Raw genomic sequence first — 19,948 nt, 5'->3', positions numbered from 1 at the left:
AAATCGTAGAATGCAGTTAATGTGACTGATTCTGAATATGTAATGCAAATTTAAAAAATATAATGGCAATGCAAATACATTGTTGAATGATTGGTAATCATGGTATTTTGCCTGTTAATGCCTATAGTGCAGTGCAGAAAATGATATGACAACAATAAGGTCTAAACTGGCCCCTCTAACAGTACAACTGGCCCCAGCTTGCCCCCAGCTTGAATGTGAGGCTATATGTAAAGCAGAAAAGCGCAATATAATGGCGCGTTTCCACCGAGTGGTACGGTACGGTACGGTACGGGTCGGTACGGGTCGGGTCTGTTAACCATGATTTGGCTAGCGTTTCCACCGCCAACAGTACCCTTACTTGATAGGCGTGGTGTATTCCAGAAAGTAGTGATAACGTCACTTGATAGGCGTGGTGTATGACGGAAAGTAGCTTGACGTCATTCGATCGCGCGGGAAGAGGAAAGTTCACCGCAAACAACAATGGAGGACATACAGCAGATCCTATTCTTGCTTCTCGGTGTGTGGCTGTTTATCTCAAGGAAGAGACAATATTTGTTTGAGCAAAGGCTACATGCTGCAAGGAAAAACACAGCGGAAAAATACAGGGGAATTCGGGAAATTTTAAGGAGCTGGGACGAGACAGACAACCGCGCGAGTAAAGACAAGGCAAGACAAACACGACGGCGCAGGCGGGTAAGCTTGAGCTAAGCTAACTTTTTTATGTCATGTATTAATGTATTTCGTCTTATGTGCTAACTAAGCAATATTGTTATAGATTAAATAACCCTACACTGAATAAATAAGTACAATAAGCCCTGCCTGTGAAACCAGATTTTAACTGTGCCAACTGTAAACTACAGTCTATTCATTAAGCACTATGAAGGTTACTTTTTAAGATCATTAAACTTTTACATGAATCTGTTGATGCCTATATTATTACAAGTGCAATACTAGTTGTGGTTAATGATAGATTAGAAGTATAATTTTGAGAAAATAGTTATATCTGTAAGCTATTTTTTCTTTGTGCTTTAATGACACCAAAGTTCCCTCTCTGGTGCAGTATATTAGATATTTTAACAAATTTATATATTCTATCGTGTCCAAGGGTAACTCTTACAATGTTTATAATACTTTATATAATACTTTATGTATTTTTTCATCCGGCGTATGATAGTTGCACTTTTAATTAAATGACCCACCATCACTGCGACATTGTATTAATCTTAACTTTTTTGTTTGTTTGTTTTCTAGATACTCAATCTGGTGCAAAATCAGCGCCGCAGACCAACCGTTTGGACTTTCAGCCGCTCAAATGACTGGTGGGATGTGATCGTTCCAGGATTCACACACACACAGTGGTTGAACAACTTCAGGTTGTCTGAAGAAACATTTATATTCCTTTGTGCCATGGTGCATCCAGCAATGGAAAAGCAGGACACAAACTACAGAGAGTGTGTTCCCCTTAAGAAAAGAGTTGCCATTGCACTATGGAAGCTTGCAACCAACAGCGACTACAGAAGTATTGGCCATCTTTTTGGAGTCAGCAGAACAACAGTGTGTCGGTGCGTCCAGGAATTCTGCAAGGCCGCTAGCATGTTGTTAGTTCCAGAACAGATATGTTTCCCTGACCAGCAGAAGTTCAAAGAGATGGCAGCCTACTTTGAGAACCGGTGGGGGCTTCCACAGTGTGTTGGTGCCATTGATGGGTCACACATACCCATAATAGCCCCAAAGGAGTACCACTGCGATTACTTTAATAGAAAAGGCTGGCATTCCATCATCCTGCAAGGAGTAGTTGACGGAAAAGGACTATTTTGGAGTGCATATGCAGGAATGGCTGGAAGTTTGCATGATGCTCGGGTTCTGAGACTATCTACATTGTGGGAGTTGGTCGAGCGTGGAAGCCTCTACCCAGCTTGCACCAGGAACATCAGTGGGGTGAATGCTGGCTTTTATGTGCTAGGAGACTCTGCCTACCCTTTGCAGAATTGGCTCCTAAAACCATTCCCTGACAATGGCCGGCTGACAGCAGAACAACTGACCTACAACAAAAAAGTGTGCAGGGCTCGGGTGGTGGTAGAAAATGCTTTTGGGAGACTCAAAGGAAGGTGGCGGTGCCTTATGAAGAGGAATGACAGCGACATCGAACTGGTGAAGTCCATGGTGTTGACTTGTTGTGCTCTGCACAATCTTTGTGAAAGGCATGGAGAGGATTACCAGCACGAATGGGATACACCTGTTGCTGCAGAGCCTGTGGTGCCACTGGCACAGGGTGCAGAGGAGGAGGGCAGGGATGTACGCGAGGGTCTGATGCGTTATTTGAACAGTTAAATCTGTTGTACAGATAGCAAAGGCACACCTGTGTAAACGCTAAGTTTTGATTTTATGGACATGAATAAATCCTTTTTACTTTTACCCTGCCTCTTCATATTTTGTGAAATATTTTTGCCGCTGCCTCTTATGTAGATGGTGTTTAAACATGAGGTATAATTCATTTTGGGTAGCTATATCAAATGGCCAAACTGGTAACGCTTAAGATAATACTGCGCAAGTACACATAATTTACAGCATACCTTTTGGTAATTATAGAGTGTGTACATGTAATTATAGGGGAACAATTTATAATATTTGGTGAATAAAGGAGTAATAAGTACAACCATGAAAAATACAAATAAAATGCAGTATTTCATAACTAAGCTACCCAACTAAGGGCTAATTATTTTAATATTACATGGTATGTAGCTTATGACCTATTATGCTAAAAAACATGGAAAATTACAAATAATTTATGCAGTAATTCATGATTACAGCCCGGAAAGTACTGCGTAAGTACACCGAATTTACAGCGTACCTTTCTGTAATTATTGTACATACTTTATAAGTACACGTGTAATTATAAGGGAACAATTTATAATATTTATAATATTAATTAATATTTGGGGTAAAGGACTTATTACTCTGCAATACCTATGACTGTAAAAATAAATAAATTCAGATTTTGTTTTGCAATAAATGTAAAGTAACACATTGCTAACTATTTTGTATTTAAGGCAAGCATAATCTCCCAAATGGCCATTATGGCCAAGGTAGCAAACAATAGATGTCATTGACACCAGATGACAGGAACATTAATAAAACGACCTCAATTTATAGAATGGGTAAGGGAGGAATTGTGTGAGATGGCCATTGAACACAGGACACATGAGGTAATGAAAAAGTACTTTAATTTAAAAAGTCAAACAAATGCTATTGACAAAAAAATGAGCTGTGCGACTGAAAAAAGGTTTTGTAAACAAGTGCAAACAAAAATTAAAAGTGCAAACAAAGTAAACGAGTGCAAACAAAAAACTAAATAAGTCCAAAAAAATTAAACAAGTCCAAAAAAGTAAACAAGTCTAAAGTGCTGTGTGCAAAAGAGCACAAGTGGCTGGATCATGGCACAGGGTTGGGGCGACTACTCAACGCCTGCACCAGCTGACTGAGCGTGCCGAGGAAGGCCTGATTGAAGCTTGCAGACTGCTCCATGTGTTGGCGAGTTAGTTCAGCCTCATGCCGCCTTGCCTCACGTGCATCCTCCAGCATAAGTTCGAAGCGCCGGTCACGGCGTTCCTCCATCCTCTCCAACCACTCCTGCTGCTTCTCATCAGCTGCCTGCATCTCAACCAGGGCCGCATGAACATCCTGTTGCCCCCTTTTCCTCTTGCCTGGAATGCAAAAGAGACAGGAATGTTGGTTTGTTTAGCGAAGCATTTTGATCCTTGTCATTTGAGCCAACCAATATTATGGGGAGATATCTACAGTACTACAATACAATGTCTAAATTGGACATGTATATATTAACATATGACGATAATGAACTCATGATACAATATTGCGATACTCCACGACATATGATAAAAGGTAAAAAAAAAAATTATTGTCGATTAAAATGAAAACTTGGATATTACATTGTGGGTTTAAATGGATAGGCTTGGACTTGGTGCTTGTAACCCAAGGACAATGGTGACACCAGAATAAAAATATTCATGATTCTGAAGCTGAAAATACTGAATTATTTTAGACGAATATTCTTAACGTTCTGGTAATAAGACATTTGCCATTATGAGGACCCACAAATATTCCCCCATTGCATTAGTATACATCATAAGCAACATTATATAGTAATTTAATGTAGTACTGACACTTTGAAAACATGAATGTTTTCTCACACAGTAATTTTTATTTTTGGGAGAACTATCCATGATACATATTGTCAACATCCACAATACGTATTGTTGCGCTTTTGTATTGCGAAATATATTATGGCACGATATATTGTTACACCTCTAGTATATATTATTACAGTATTATACATTTCTTTTCACTCTGGTGTTCATGTCTTACCGATTGTAATACGCCGAGGTTCACTCGAAGTTGATGGAGCAGATTCTGGTGGTGGTGTCGGGGTTGATGTCCTGGCAGGCGAACTTGAGCTTTCAAGGGTGGAAATCTCATCAAGTGCCTCCATTTCCTCCTGACAGCTAGAATGCTCAACTGAAAATTTACAAAAGTCACGTTAATAACACAAACGGCAACAATGCGGTTGAGATAAATACAGAACATACAACGTAGTAGGACTGAGTGGGTAGCCAAACAAAGCATTTTTACTTTGTATAATGTACATAAGTATTTTTTTTCAAGTATCTATAATTTTATAAGAGTAACTTTTATTGCACTACATTCCAAAGCATAATATTGTACTTTTTACCCCACAACATTACTGTACTGTTTAAGCCTATTGAATGTGGACATTTTCACCTTGCTCTGATATTTCATAATAATTTTCAGACGGAGTTCTTACTCTTTCCTTAAGCTATATCATTAGACCCATCTCTCTTTAATATATATTTAGTAGAATATGTTTAGTAATAAAACAGTTGTATTTTATTAGGGTATCTGTAGGCTAGAAGTAACGTTACTGGACATGTACTCCGTCCACCACAGGCTAATAAACTAACGTTAGCGTTTTGCTAGCTTGCAAATGATCGGTTGATACCACACTGGCTGGCTGACAGACAAACAACAGACTTGCACAAAAGTTGTGCATTGAACGTAAGCTTTCCCGTGATCGATGTATACTAACGTTATATTTCACAATTACAAACTTACCGGGAGGCTCCATCATCGACTCCAGCAACGAGGTAGCCGTATCGATGCCTCCTTCTCGTCCCAAACTCGCCGGTCTGTGCCCGTAGATGGCGTCCATCATTTCTAGCCACTTCCAATTTTTTCTGTGAACACCACTCCGGCTGTTGTGGTCTTTCACCTTACGATAGTCACTCCGCAGTTTCTTGCATTTAATGCGGCACTGCTCGGACGTCCGCTGGTAACCCTCGACAGCCATCCTCTCAGAAACATGCTGAAAAACCTTTTCGTTTCTCACCATGCCATCGAGTTCCCTTTGCACCCTTTCTTCACCGATGATACCCAAGAAGGTCTGCACCTCCTGGGTCGACCACGGTAAAGTTATGCTGCGCGGCGACATTGTTGCGACGGTGTTGTAATTTAAAAATGGCGCCTCGTGTGTTGTGTCTTTCCCCTTGCGGCACGCGCAAATGACGATTCTCTGTCAACCAATCAACGTTCTGCAGTGAGTCTAGCTCCACCCTTTAGTACCGTTCCACTGTGCTAGGTACCCCAACGGAAGGGTACCCAAAAAGTGGTACGGTACGGTTCGGCTTTTTGGTACCATTCTCAACTTTTGGCAGTGGAAACGCAAATAAAAGGGTACCGACCCGACCCGTACCGTACCGTACCACTCGGTGGAAACGCGCCATAAATAAAATGTATCATCATCATCATGTGATTATATTTACTACTTTTGTGAATAAATCTTGCTGCAGCATTTTGGACCAGTTGAAGGCGAGCGATTTGTGACTTGGAAATACCGCAATACAATGAGTTGCTGTAGTCTAAATGGGAAGTAATAAAAGCATGAACAGCCATCTCTAGTGTTTTGTCAGTTAGGAAGTGTTTAATTTTAGACAAAAGACGGAGTTGATAGAAACTAGATCCAGTTACTGAAGATATTTGTTTGTCAAATTTTAAAGGACCATCTAAAAGCACACCCCAAACCTTTCTTACTTTGTCAAAAAACAAAAAACAAAAAAAAACTCAAATACTCATGAACATGTGAACACGTGATGATAAGTACGCATGTGACCATGTTATATACTTGTGCATGACCTGCCTGATCTCATGAAAATGCATCTCTATGGCACGCATTGTGTTTATCGTGCAATTTTTACGCGAAAATATATTTTTTTACTTGCATATAATACGCACTTTATTGAGTGTAATACACACACATCCTACAAAACTAATCCTAACCAAACATATAATACATATTACATATTACACACCACTACTAAACCTACCCTAAACCCACCCATGCCTATCATATGCACGTATAAATTGCACAATAAACACAATGTGTGCTATAGAGACGCATTTAGTGTGACCGGGTTGGAATGACGTAACAATTTCACAAATTCACGTTTATGTTGTTTACATGCAGATGGTAAAGGCATCGTTTTCAAAATGAGTGATAAAAGGCATAATATATAATATACTATATAATATACTATATATACATAATGAAGACAGACTTCACTGCCAGTTCACTTCACTGTTCACACACACACACACACACACACTGTTCAAGTCCTCACTTGTATAGATAGATATCGTTCATTGAGTCCTCACTTGGCCAGTGTAGAGCGACATTGGTCTGTTAGTAATATAGACATGTATGTGTGAGTGCAATGGCACATAACAATGGCAAGTAAATTGTTAGGGACTGCATAACCAAGCATAGAAAGTATCTATGAAGGCCTATATATAATATATATAACTTATAGTTACAAAATAAAGACATACTTAACTGTTCACACACACACACACACACAGTTCCATTGCAGGCTATTGTGAGTCCACTGTTGTATAGGTAGAGATCATTCAGAGTTGAGATTCAATCTTGGCATGTTTAATTTTTTTAATTTTGATTTTTTTTAAGTTATATTATGAAAAAAATGATTTCATTTTTGTTTCTTCAAAATGACCAGATGCAGCAAGTCAACTCAAAAGTTTTGAATTAGATCTTAAAGAAAGGTCCACTGTTGGATGGTAACGAACGACATATGTTTGGTTGCATTTAAATTGAGCAATATTTCAAACACTGACTTTCTCTGTACATCAACATCCTAGAAACAAAGGAAACAGAAAAATAAGGACATGTCTATTGATTTTTTTTAAGAGTAGAAATTATGTTTTAATTAATAGGCAGCCAATACTATCAGTCGCATTATTAATATCTTAATATAATAATAATTACATTATAATTATAACATTTAGTTGCAGATCCCCTCTTGGCATGCTTTTTTTTTAATAAAAAAAAATGCAAATTTGAAGTTATATTTTGAGAAATATAATATAATATATATGGTAACCCTTTATAAAAACTGCATCCTATTAATCATTAGTTAAGCATTGGTAAACAGATAAATCATAATTCATAAAGCAGACATTAGTAAGCAGTTTATAAATACACCTTTAAACGCTGTATTATTGAGTTAGAAGCATATCTATAATGTGTTTAATAATTGCTTTTTCATACTTTATTAAATCAATTTATCATTTCTAAATGAAGTATAGCATTATTTACAAATCAGTTATTTAGGTGTTTACAGTGATTAATAAGATCACTTAGAAAGTGTTAGTAAATGTAGTAGATTCAGGCAGTTGTAAAGCATTTAGTAGTGGTCAGTTCACTATTTTGCGAGCTCATCTAAAGTGAGGACTAGTTATGCTTTGTAAATAATTTATAAAGGAGATTTAAAGACTCATTTATATTCTAAACAGAAAAAGGAAACAAACACAACACGATAGAGAACATAGAAATATTAACAGCCTTTAAATCTCCTTTATAAAAGCTTTACAAGGCATAACTAGTCCTCACTTTAGATGAGCTCACAAAAACTCGTTTTCAAAAGCTTTCATTGTCAGGCCCCCAAAATGGCATTTTCGTTGAAATGAACGGCCAAAACGTTTTCAGTTTTCAGTTGAAAATGATGTCGTGTAAACAGACCCTAAAGCGTGTATTATTTATTGCACTTTAGTTTTTCGACATAACATTTTGAGATTGACCTCCAAAATCTTTACAGTGTGTTTGTGATGGCAAGAAATGTACAAAGCAGCCAAACACGTATCGTTCTTTACCATCCAACTGGGGACGCGAAGTTCATTTTGATGAATAAAATCATTATTCACTGTATAAAGTATGCTTTACGCTATACTAAATATAGGTCACTATAGTGACCTGAAATCGTTACCTTAAAGAGCTATTTCTGTTTGATTAATCCTATAAACCCTAAAGGGACTGCATAACCAAACATAGAAAGTATCTATGAAGAGAGAAAATAAGTGTTAAATAAAATAAACAAATATTATGACTGATAAAAGGCATAATATATAATATACTATATATACATAATGAAGACAGACTTCACTGCCAGTTCACTTCACTGTTCACACACACACACACACACACACACACTGTTCAAGTCCTCTCTTGTATAGATAGACATCGTTCATTGAGTCCTCACTTGGCCAGTGTAGAGCGACATTGGTCTGTTAGTAATATAGACATGTATGTGTGAGTGCAATGGCACATAACAATGGCAAGTAAATTGTTAGGGACTGCATAACCAAGCATAGAAAGTATCTATGAAGGCCTATATGTAAATATATATAACTTATAGTTACAAAATAAAGACATACTTAACTATTCACACACACACACACAGTTCCATTGCAGGCTATTGTGAGTCCACTGTTGTATAGGTAGAGATCGTTCAGAGTTGAGATTCAATCTTGGCATGTTTATTTTTTTTTATTTTTTTTTTTAAAGTTATATTATGAAAAAAATGATTTCATTTTTGTTTCTTCAAAATGACCAGATGCAGCAAGTCAACTCAAAAGTTTTGAATTAGATCTTAAAGAAAGGTCCACTGTTGGATGGTAACGACCGACATATGTTTGGTTGCATTTAAATTGAGCAATATTTCAAACACTGACTTTCTCTGTACATCAACATCCTAGAAACAAAGGAAACAGAAAAATAAGGACATGTCTATTGATTTTATTAGAGTAGAAATTATGTTTTAATTAATAGGCCACAACAGAGAATGAATTTCTTAAAGCAATAACTTTGCTGTAATGTCCACAACATAAAGCTTCTGATGTTTTATAGTGCTTTCATTGAAAGTGTTATGATATTCTGTATTATTTGTTGGTATGGAACTGCTACTGAGGTACAGAAGAAATTATTAAGAAAAGTAGTAACAAGTAAATTGTTAGGGACTGCATAACCAAGCATAGAAAGTATCTATGAAGAGAGAGCGTTAAATAAGAAAAATAATATTATGAATGATAAGAGGATATTCTCGCCTCTGCTTTTGAACTGTTGCCGTCGGGCCATCTGTATTTTTTACCCCGTTGTAGATTTAAATGGTCTTTCCTAAAACAAATCGTATTTAAATTTTTTTGATAACTGATAGGTTATATATATATATATATATATATATATATAGAGAGAGAGAGAGAGAGAGAGAGAGAGAGTTACATAATGAAGGCAGACTTCACTGCCAGTTCACTTCACTGTTCACACACACACAGCTCCATTGTAGGCTATCAAGTCCCCACTAGTATAGATAGAGATCGTTCAGAGTTTCAGGTCCCCACTTGGCATGTTTTTTTTTAAATAAAAAAATGCATATTTGAAGTTATATTATGAAAAAAGAGCTTAAAAGAAAATTTTGTATGTCATTTTTGTTCCTTCAAAATGACCAGAAACACTAGTCCCCTCTTGGCCAGTGTAGAGCGATAGTCCCCTGTTAGTAATATAGACGTGTATGTGTGTGTGTGTGTGTGTGTGTGTGGGTGTGGGTGTGTGTTTTGTGGGTGTCTGTGGGTGTGTTGTGGGTGTGTGTATGTGTGTGCATGAGTGTGTGTGTGCTTGCGTGTGAGAGAGAGATTGTGTGTAAGTGTGAAAGAGTGCAAGAGTGAGTTTTGTGTTTCTACTCCTGCCATTCCCACACGAGGTTATAATTCTTAAATGTGATCTAACAAAGGTAAAGAGAAAATATTAACCATATATGCTGTTTATATTGCTTGTAATTGGGATGAAGTAAACATCTGTTGAGTATTTTAACATAACATTTTTGATTGTGTTGAATTAAAAACCCAAAAATGCAGCGGGTCCACCAGACCCACAGTAACAAAAATATGAACACCACACAAGGGTTAAATCACATGCAAATTATGTGCATTTTAGGTACTTTTTGTGTGAAATCATATGTATTTTGTCCATCAAAAGTGTGCTTTCACACTGCTCGCGGTGTGAATGCACTCATTGAACATGCATGCAATTGAATGTTTTCGACTCCACTTGAAGAGCACATAAACACAGCAGTAAAGGGACTCTCCTTCACCAGGAATGAGGAAGCTGCTTTACAGACACTCCTGTTTTACACACGTCACTCAAACACAGAAGCAGGAAACTATTTCAACTCCTCGGTTCAGAGAAACAGAAACTGAAGTATTGTTGAGCTGTTGTGTGTTTGTGTCTCTCTGTATTCATGCAGTAACATGGCAGAAGCCAGAATTTCTCAGAATGAGTTCACGTGTCCAGTGTGTCTGGATCTCCTGAAGGATCCAGTGGCCATTCCCTGTGGACACAGTTACTGTAAGATCTGTATTACAGACTGCTGGGATCAGGAGGATGAGAAGAGAGTCTACAGCTGCCCTCAGTGCAGACAGACCTTCAGTCCAAGACCTGCTTTAGCTAAAAACACCATTCTGGCTGAACTGGTGGAGAAACTGAAGAAGACTAAACTTCCTGCTGACTGTTACGCTGGAGCTGGAGACGTGCAGTGTGACGTCTGTACTGGGAGAAAATACAAAGCCGTCAAGTCCTGTCTGATGTGTCAGGAATCTTACTGTCAAACTCATTTTGACCGTCATGAGGAATATCACTCTCGTAAACCACACAAAGTGATTGATGCCACTGGACGACTGCAGGACATGATCTGCCGTAAACATGATAAAGAGCTAGAAATGTTCTGTATCACTGATCAACAGTGCATCTGTGTGTGGTGTAAGGAGAGTGAACATAAAAACCACAACACTGTATCAACTGCAGCACAGAGGACAGAGAAACAGGTATGAACTGAGAGGGATTGATCACACAGAAATGAAAGTGTCTTTATTTACTCACTCATTTACTCATGTTGTTCCAAACCGGTTTGACTGAGTTTCTTCTGTGGAATATAAAAGATGATATTTTGAAGAATTTCTGATCTATTTTAGTCTATTCATTGAAAGTCAGTGAGAAAGTCATTGTAAGTCAATGGAATAAAAAAGCTTCAAGCTCCAAAAAGGAGAAAAAGCATAAAAGTAATCTAAACAACTAGTGGTTAAAGAAAGAAGTACGCTTAAGTGTATTGACATGCACTTGTCCGCACTTGTTGGCTAGACTAGGCTAGACTATTGTAATGCCCTGTTCTCTGGCCTTCCAGCAAAATCATTAAACAGGCTACATTATATACAGAACTCTGCTGCTCGTGTGCTCACTCGTACCTCTCCTCGTGAGCACATCACACCGGTCCTTTCACAGCTGCACTGGCTTCCCGTAAAGGCGAGAATTGATTTTAAAATTCTCATTCTAACATACAAGGCACTACATGGGATCGCTCCAGAGTACCTATGTGATCTTATTAGCCCTTATCCTCCATCATGTTCTCTCCGTTCTGCAAATTCCCTCTTATTACATCAGCCTTTGTGTAAGCTCAAGACCATGGGGGAAAGAGCTTTTTCTTGCAAAGCCCCCAAGCTATGGAATCTACTTCCTTCTACAATCAAAAGTGCGCCAACGTTGGGACAATTCAAAGGGTTGATTAAGACACATTTGTTCAAGGCTGCTTTTCCTTAATTGTTTTTATTGCTCTTGCTGTATTTGTTTATTTTACTGTATGCGCTTTGGGTCTGAGAAAAGCGCATTATAAATAAAATGTATTATTATTATTATTACTTGTAGTGTACTTCAAATTAAAAGTATATTTTAAAAATATATAATATAATATATAAAAATATAATAATATTTAATATTTCAATTTAACTCAATAGAATTATAAAATTACATTATATACTTAAATCTTACTTAAGTGGGTCAAAAAGTCACTCTTAAGTTCAGCTAATTGCTTTATATGTACATTTAAACTATAATACATTTTCATTTAATAGCAATTAACATGCAATTACGTGTCTGAAAACATTACGTTCAGTTCACACTTATTTCACAATTATATTCTTTTAAAGTGTATAATTTCCAAAATAAGTGCAGTTTTTAAAATATGATACTTTTAAAAGAGCCAAATTTATTCACAAATCAAATCAAATCAAATCATTAATAAACTCATGTATGTGGAGCCCAAATCAAATATGATGACATCAAAAACATCAAGCTTCTCTGGTGTTTGTGTCATGACATCATGGTGTTTAGTCATGTGACTGTGACATGAAAGAACCAATGAGGTTTGATGTTATTGACGTGTCACCATACAGTATTTTATTTGGCCTCTGTAAACCGCTGAGACATTCTTCTAAATATCTTCTGTTGTGTCTCACAATAGACAGAAAGTCATACAGGTTTGGAGTGACATGACGGAGAGTAAATGATGATACTAATTATATAAAACTAGGCACTGATGAAATACTGCTGACATTCATTTCAGGAAACCATGAATCTGTGGTTTGAACCAGACAGAAAAAACTTACCATGCAAGATCTTTAACCACTTCACCAACTCTGGATTCATGTAACTTTAATGTTTGTATGACAGTAGTTTTATGTGTCATTCCCTGTCATTGGTTTGTCCTCCAGAAACAGCTGAAGGAGACGCAGATGAAGATCCGTCAGAGAATCCAGCAGAGACAGAAAGATCTTCAGCATCTGAGAGAGGCTGTGAAGTCTCATAAGGTGAGTCTGGAGAAGAAGAGAAGTTTGAGACGTCTCAGTTTGGACTCTGTCAGTCGTGCTGAAGCCACTGTGTGATTGTGATGTGTGTGTAACAGCGCTCTGCACAGACAGCAGTGGAGGACAGTGAGAGGATCTTCACTGAGATCATCCGCTCCATTGAGAGAAGCCGCTCTGAGGTCACACAGCGGATCAGAGATCAGGAAAAGACTGCAGTGAGTCGAGCTGAAGGACGACTGGAGCGACTGGAGCAGGAGATCAATGATCTGAGGAGGAGAGACGCTGAGCTGGAGCAGCTTTCACACACACAAGATCACATCCAGTTCCTGCAGGTAACAGAGATCTAGAAGAACAGGATCATAGTGGACTTGAGCAAGATCCTGCTATGACAGAGAAACATTTCATGAGAGCAGAATGAGCCGTTGACTGAGATGTTGTCAGGAATTCAGTCAGATTCAGTCAAGTGTTGTGTTATCATATAATCATCAGTCAGACTCTCATCTGATCATCCTCTGTTTAAAGAGACACACTTACAAAGCCCTGGGAAATGTACCATTAAATATTAACTCATTTTTCCTTCTGGTTTCTTCTGTCTTGATGAAATCGGTGAACTTGATGGTATCAATATCCAGCCAACTAGATTTTTCATCCTCTTTTAATGAAATCTTTTATTTCTACTAAAATATTTTCAGTAATTGGCACCAAAATTGGGTCAGGTGATCTTCAAAGTTGATAGTATTGATTTTAATTTCCATTACTGTTTACCTGTAACACATTGATGAATTTGTTCTCAAAGACTCCAGACAGAAAGTGAGTATAAAAACCAACCAAAACCTGACCTTGGGATCCTTAAGAGTCCTTGTGAAGTTTCAGTGCCACTAACCAGTCAAACATTACATATAGTCAATCTACTCGTAACCTTTGAACTGCTTTTCCTCAAATCTTCTCAACACGCAGACTGACCGATAAGGGAACCTAGGAGACAAATGAGAACAAAACAAGTGAAACCAAAACGAAAATTAACTAAACAGTGTCCATGTGACAAATATGTTTTTAACACACTTTAAATAGACTTTTTAAAAATTGCACTTTGTAACAGTCAAATTAAAAGTTTTAATTTGTATATTAGAAATCATTATGTTTTAATAATCTTTTGTCATACTTTAAAAGAAGTGCAGTTATTTTGATGTTGACCAACATACTAAAGCACATGTAAAGTACTTGATTATAATTAAAACTCTAGTGTGTTATTCAATATTATATTCAAAATTGAACAAACAATTTTCAATAGAAATTACATTGACTATATTTAAGTTTATCATACATGTGTGTCAGTTCATTCAGCAGTAACTTTAACCATATTTCAAAGACAATAGAAATAATTCTGAAATTACATATACAGATACTTAAATCATACTTAAGTTGGTCAAAAAGCTCTCTAAATATTAGCTAATTTAATATAAATTTAGACCATAAAACATTCATTTATTTAAAATACTTATTTTAATTATAATTTTAAAGATAATAAAGTGTCTGAAAGCATTACATTCAATCTGCTCTTAAGTATATATATATATTTCAATTATATTATTATTAAGTGTCAAATACTACAGTTTGTAGCATTAAATGATGAATATGAGAAGAATGTGCTGATTGTGTGAAAGTGCTGGATTGAAGCGAGTCACTGAAGAGAAGTCAAGTCAACAAGAGCCGCTCAGATCTGATATAGTGCAGGTTATTGGCTGAAGTGTGGAGATGATGAGTTTTGATTTCTGTTTTCTGTAGAGTTTCCAGTCTCTCTCAGCACCTCCTGAATCTACAGACGAACCCGACGTTTCCTTCAGTTCTCTCTCCTCTTTTGATGGCATGAGAGAATCTGTCCGTCAGCTGAGAGACAAACTGGAGGATTTCTGCAAAGAGGAGATCAAGAAGATCTCAGACGGAGGTAAAGTCCTGCGCCTCGTTTATACAGACGTGTGGAGAAAGATCCCAAATCTGAACGTACAACCGTTTCCGAAATGTTCCTACGATTTATAAAACGTCCATTTACACAAAAATGTCCTTAAATGCATCCCAGTTTATAAATCACAGTTATTAATACATTAAATTCAAGTCCATCAAATCCTCCTACAGAACGGCCACAAATATCTCTTGATGGTTCAGAAATACGGACTCATCATCGTGGACAAGCGTTTATAGTAGGGCTGTCAAAAGATTAATCGTGATTAATCGCATCCAAAATAAAAGTTTGTGTTTAAATAATATATGTGTGTGTACTGTGTATAATTAAATGTGTATCTAGAAATACACACACATGGATGTATATATTTAAGAAAAATGTGTTATTTATATATATAAAAAATATATTTATATATAATATAAATGATCTATAAATATATACAGTATATGTATGCAAATATTTCTTAAATATATACATGCATGTGTGTGTATTTATATATACAAAATAATTATACACAGTACACACACATATATTATTTAAACACAAACTTTTATTTTGGATGCGATTAATCGCGATTAATCTTTTGACAGCCCTAGTTTATATACACATGACGGAGGATGAAATCCATGGAATTTAGGATCAATCCGATGTGTGTGTTTTATAAATGAAGCCCCTGGAGATTATTAATCTGCTCTCAGAAATGAGTCCATCATCTAATATTATAGAACATCATATTAGAAATATCTCAGAAATGAATGTATTTTATCTTGTCATTTCTCTTCACACTGTTCATGTCTGTTTATTTCCACAGTCACTTTCACCAACATGAATCCCAAGACCAGGAACGACTTCCTACAATGTGAGTCACTAGAAAACAAGCAGAAAAACTCACTGAATGTGTTCATGTTCTTCCTGTAGAAGGAGAAATAAATCATGATAGAAGAGTTTTATAATTGATCATGTAAATGATGATTTGCACAGGATATTTGGTCAGCTGTACTGAGACACTGATTATACACTGAACATTGATTCATGAAGAGTTCAGATACATTAAAAGATCTGACAGATTCATAATTCCTGTTTCTGATGTGTTTTCTCTCCATCAGATTCCCATCAGCTCACTCTGGATCTGAACACAGTGAATAAACGCCTCAGTCTGTCTAAGAGGAAAAGAGTTATTACTAACACTGGCACAGAGCAGCCGTATCCTGATCATCCAGACAGATTTGATCATTATTCTCAGGTGTTGTGTAGAGAGAGTGTGTGTGGACGCTGTTACTGGGAGATTGAGTGGACTGGGAGTGGTGTTGATATATCAGTGTCATATAAGAGCATCAGCAGGAAGGGATCGGGTAATGAGTGTGCGTTTGGAGGTAATGATCAGTCCTGGAGTTTGTTCTGCTCTTCCTCCAGATACACATTCTGGCACAATAACACACACACTTCTCTCCCTCTAAAGTCCATCAGCGGAAGAATAGGAGTGTGTGTGGATCACAGTGCAGGAACTCTGTCCTTCTACAGCGTCTCTGACACAATGAGCCTCATCCACACAGTCCAGACCACATTCACTCAGACGCTCTATCCTGGGTTTAATGTTGATTATGGATCATCAGTGAAACTGTGTTGATGTTTCAGAACAGATTGTAGAGAGATTTTACCCATAATACTTACGAAATAACAGAAACTTCACTGAAATAAAACAGAATACGTATAGAGACAGTAAGGAGTGTGTGTGTGTGTGTGTGTGTGTGTGTGTGTGTGTGTGTGTGTGTGTGTGTGTGTGTGTGTGTGTGTGTGTGTGTGTGTGTGTTTCTCAAACTCTGTTTTGACGAAAATCTCATTCTTTTTTTTGTTTTGTTTTTTTAGAGACAAATTATTTTTATTATTAATAACAAAAGTTTCTTTCAGTTGAAATAATAAAACACAAGGTTCATTACAAAATGAACAGATTGAGGATAGTGTGGTTTTGAATAATGAAATAACAGAAATGGTTGTGAACAATGTAAGGAGTGAAGATGTGTGAGTGTGTGGAGAGTCTGATCATCATGAGAACATGGTTAAACTCGTGTAAAATCAGGACATGTTAGAGTTTTGCAGAAATCATGAAGAAAATTGTAATGTGTGTGAAAACAGGTGAAATACATTTTTGTTTTGAGAAATGTGTCTTTGTTTTAAGAACTGAATAAATGGTTTGGGAAATTGTGCCAACTGAATCATTTATAAAGTGTTAGCAATTGAGAAAACCTGTAATACGCACCCATACAACAGGACACAGTAATAAACATCAGTGATAGGCTAAATTTATCAATATATATTTTACTAAAACACCCTAATAAATGCGTTCAGTGCTCAGTGTTGAGTGATGCTGCAAAAGAATCACTGAATCAGAGCTTTCATTGTCTAAAGGCACACTATACATAAACACATAAACATAAATAAATTTACTATAAATGTCACCGGGTGACGAATGGGAACTTCGAATAGAGAACGAGTCCCCCTGGGGAAACATTTCCGGTGTGACAACAGGCCGGTTCCGGCGGCCTGTCATGGCCGCCTATGTTGATGAGTAACAGCTGCAGTGGATAATCAAGCAGCTATTGGAGCGTGTGTTGGGAACGGGTGATTTAAAAGAGCGGCCGTTTGAAGAGAGACGGCGCGTGGCTATTAGGGGAGTTAGAGGTAGATTTGCACCTTTTAGAGTGGAAAAAAGAGAATAGTATTGATAGGAATCAGGTTAGTAGATACATAGAGGAGAATTATTCTATGTTTACTAAGATATATACAAATTAGGGCTGTCAATCGATTAAAAAATTTAATCGCGATTAATCGCATGATTGTCATGAGTTAACTCGCGATTAATCGCAGTTCATCGCACATTTTTTATTTGTTCTAAATGTACCTTAAATTAAAACTTTTCAAGTTTGTAATACTCTAAATCAACATGGGCATGGATAAGTATGGATGCTTTATGCAAATGTATGTTTATTATTGAAACCATAGTCAACATAGAGCATGAAGACGAGACATGTTTCAAAGGTCATAGATGTTTTTCAAAGAACTTGTTCATGTCTATTAGACACATGTAGAAAGAACAAAGAAATACCAGGTTCCCATTACTTCTCTTTCTTTGCACTGAGCAATTTACTAACACAAACATGTTTAGATTTTTGCATGACAGGGCAGCTCTTCTGAAAACGCTTATGTACATTTATTATTTATTATTACATTAGTTTGTCTCTCTGTGCCCATTTTAATGAAGCTAAATTCTAAATAAAACTGTTTTCATTGGTATATTTTACTGTTTCTGTAGTCAAACAACGGAATGAATATGAAATAGTGACTGAAACGCGACCCAATAAACATAACCAGCTCTCCCTTCCAAGACGTTAATCTTGGACGCACAAAAATCCTGATAATCGAGCCGTCGTCTGATGAAATCAAATACACATAAGATAAAGACAATAAATGTGTTGTGATTTCGGCTATACTTGCATGTAAAATTAGAGAAGCAACATAATATCTGTGTTTAACTGAATTAAAGCGCTGCTCCTCTCTGCCGCGCGAGACGCAGAGAGAGAGAGAGAGAGAGAGAGATGCGCGCGCGCGTGCTGGGAGAGCAGGACCAGCGACTCTCAGAAACTAAATAAGGTGTGGGCGCTTTTCTGAAGGGAAAAAAATCGCTAAAGGGGTCTGCAATGTCGCTAAGTTGGCAACACTGTGTATCTCCATTTCTCCAACTAGGGGTTGGGCCACGGTTCAAACAGAAAATACGCGCTGCGTTAATCGCCCGTTAAAAAAATTAGTGCCGTTAATATGATTTTGCGTTAACGCGTTATTAACGCGCTAACTTTGACAGCACTAATACAAATGCATCAAAAACAGAAGGTAATAGAGTAGGAGCTGCGTTCATTATACCAGAAGTGAATGTTATGTTAAATAAGAGAGTAAATGATAAAATGTCAGTGTTTACAGGAGATGCTGGCCATTCTCTTAGCCCTTGAGTGGGTTGAAAATAGTGTGTCAAGGGAAGTGTTAATAGGGTCAGATTCAAGCAGTGCGTTAACCAGTATTAAGAACATGCAATCAGAAGCAAGACAGGATATTTTATTGGAAATAGCCCAAGCTGTTTATAGAATTAATAGAGTAGGAGTAGTAGTAAAATTCATCTGATTCCAGCCCATATAGGAGTAGAAGGAATTGTTATATTGATTATGTTGACAAAATCATCATATGTTCATTCACTAATCTCATTCAGAGTTTAATCCTTTATCAAAAGTGTTACATTACCACCACTGTGAAACTACAGCAATGAGTTACAATGATGATTTATTTATTTTTTAACACATCATTCACAACCAAAGAAACAGAGCTACGCTGTCTGGTAGAAACAAAGAGATATAAAAAATCAGCACGTCTCTCAACAATGGTGGCAATAATTTATTTATTCATGCAGCAGTGCACGCTGGGAGTTTTGTACTGGAACCCAGCATGCATTGCAACATGAAACTTTTGATTGTCACCATTGGAACATTGCTGGATTTCATGTTGTAACTTTACAGATATATGATGAATATTAAATAACCATAAGTTAAAATCTTACACACATGATAACATTTGAGAATTAGGCACGTCCAGAATGATTATGGTATCATCACAATATCCAAAAACACGTGATCAACTTCCTCTTGGCCTTTTCTTGCCATAACCAATGTGTTTTATAAACACAGTCACAGCAGCCAGAGAGAAACTAATGGTAAAAAGTCAAGGGTCAAGAGCCCTAAAGCAAATACTGATCACCATCATGGTGACTACTCACTTTATTATACTCAATAAAACATCAACAACTAAATATATGTTTATTCTCAACAAGAACTTTTGTACATGTATGAAAGAAATAATGTTAAACTGGTTTGTAAA

The 19,948-nt window shown here is 36.9% G+C and overlaps 3 protein-coding genes across 3 annotated transcripts; 2 read left to right on the top strand and 1 right to left on the bottom strand.

Annotated features, from left to right (window-relative positions):
* The first annotated feature begins 264 nt into the window (after window positions 1-264).
* On the top strand, window positions 265-2,415 carry LOC309511260 (uncharacterized protein). The gene is made up of 2 exons (XM_082186354.1): window positions 265-693; window positions 1,252-2,415. The coding sequence occupies exons 1-2, from the start codon at window positions 481-483 to the stop codon at window positions 2,329-2,331; spliced, it is 1,293 nt and encodes a 430-aa protein (XP_082042480.1). The 5' UTR covers window positions 265-480; the 3' UTR covers window positions 2,332-2,415.
* A 600-nt stretch (window positions 2,416-3,015) lies between these two features.
* Window positions 3,016-5,812, bottom strand: LOC309512204 (uncharacterized protein). Its single transcript, XM_082187675.1, has 2 exons — window positions 4,384-5,812; window positions 3,016-3,704 (listed from the first exon to the last, which is right to left on the bottom strand). Exons 1-2 carry the CDS (start codon window positions 4,505-4,507, stop codon window positions 3,433-3,435), a joined length of 396 nt encoding a protein of 131 aa, XP_082043801.1. The 5' UTR covers window positions 4,508-5,812; the 3' UTR covers window positions 3,016-3,432.
* A 4,874-nt stretch (window positions 5,813-10,686) lies between these two features.
* On the top strand, window positions 10,687-16,694 carry LOC309512382 (tripartite motif-containing protein 16-like; the record flags this gene model as incomplete). The annotated part of the gene is made up of 6 exons (XM_082187928.1): window positions 10,687-11,259; window positions 12,979-13,074; window positions 13,170-13,403; window positions 14,857-15,016; window positions 15,843-15,890; window positions 16,138-16,694. 6 exons carry the CDS (start codon window positions 10,687-10,689, stop codon window positions 16,656-16,658), a joined length of 1,632 nt encoding a protein of 543 aa, XP_082044054.1. The 3' UTR covers window positions 16,659-16,694.
* Window positions 16,695-19,948: the final 3,254 nt, after the last annotated feature.

Source organism: Leuciscus leuciscus (assembly GCF_965113295.1).
Source record: "Leuciscus leuciscus genome assembly, chromosome: 1".
Lineage (NCBI taxonomy): Eukaryota > Metazoa > Chordata > Actinopteri > Cypriniformes > Leuciscidae > Leuciscus > Leuciscus leuciscus.
The sequence above is the reverse complement of the archived record's forward strand: the minus strand, read 5'-3'. Positions and strand labels throughout refer to the sequence as shown.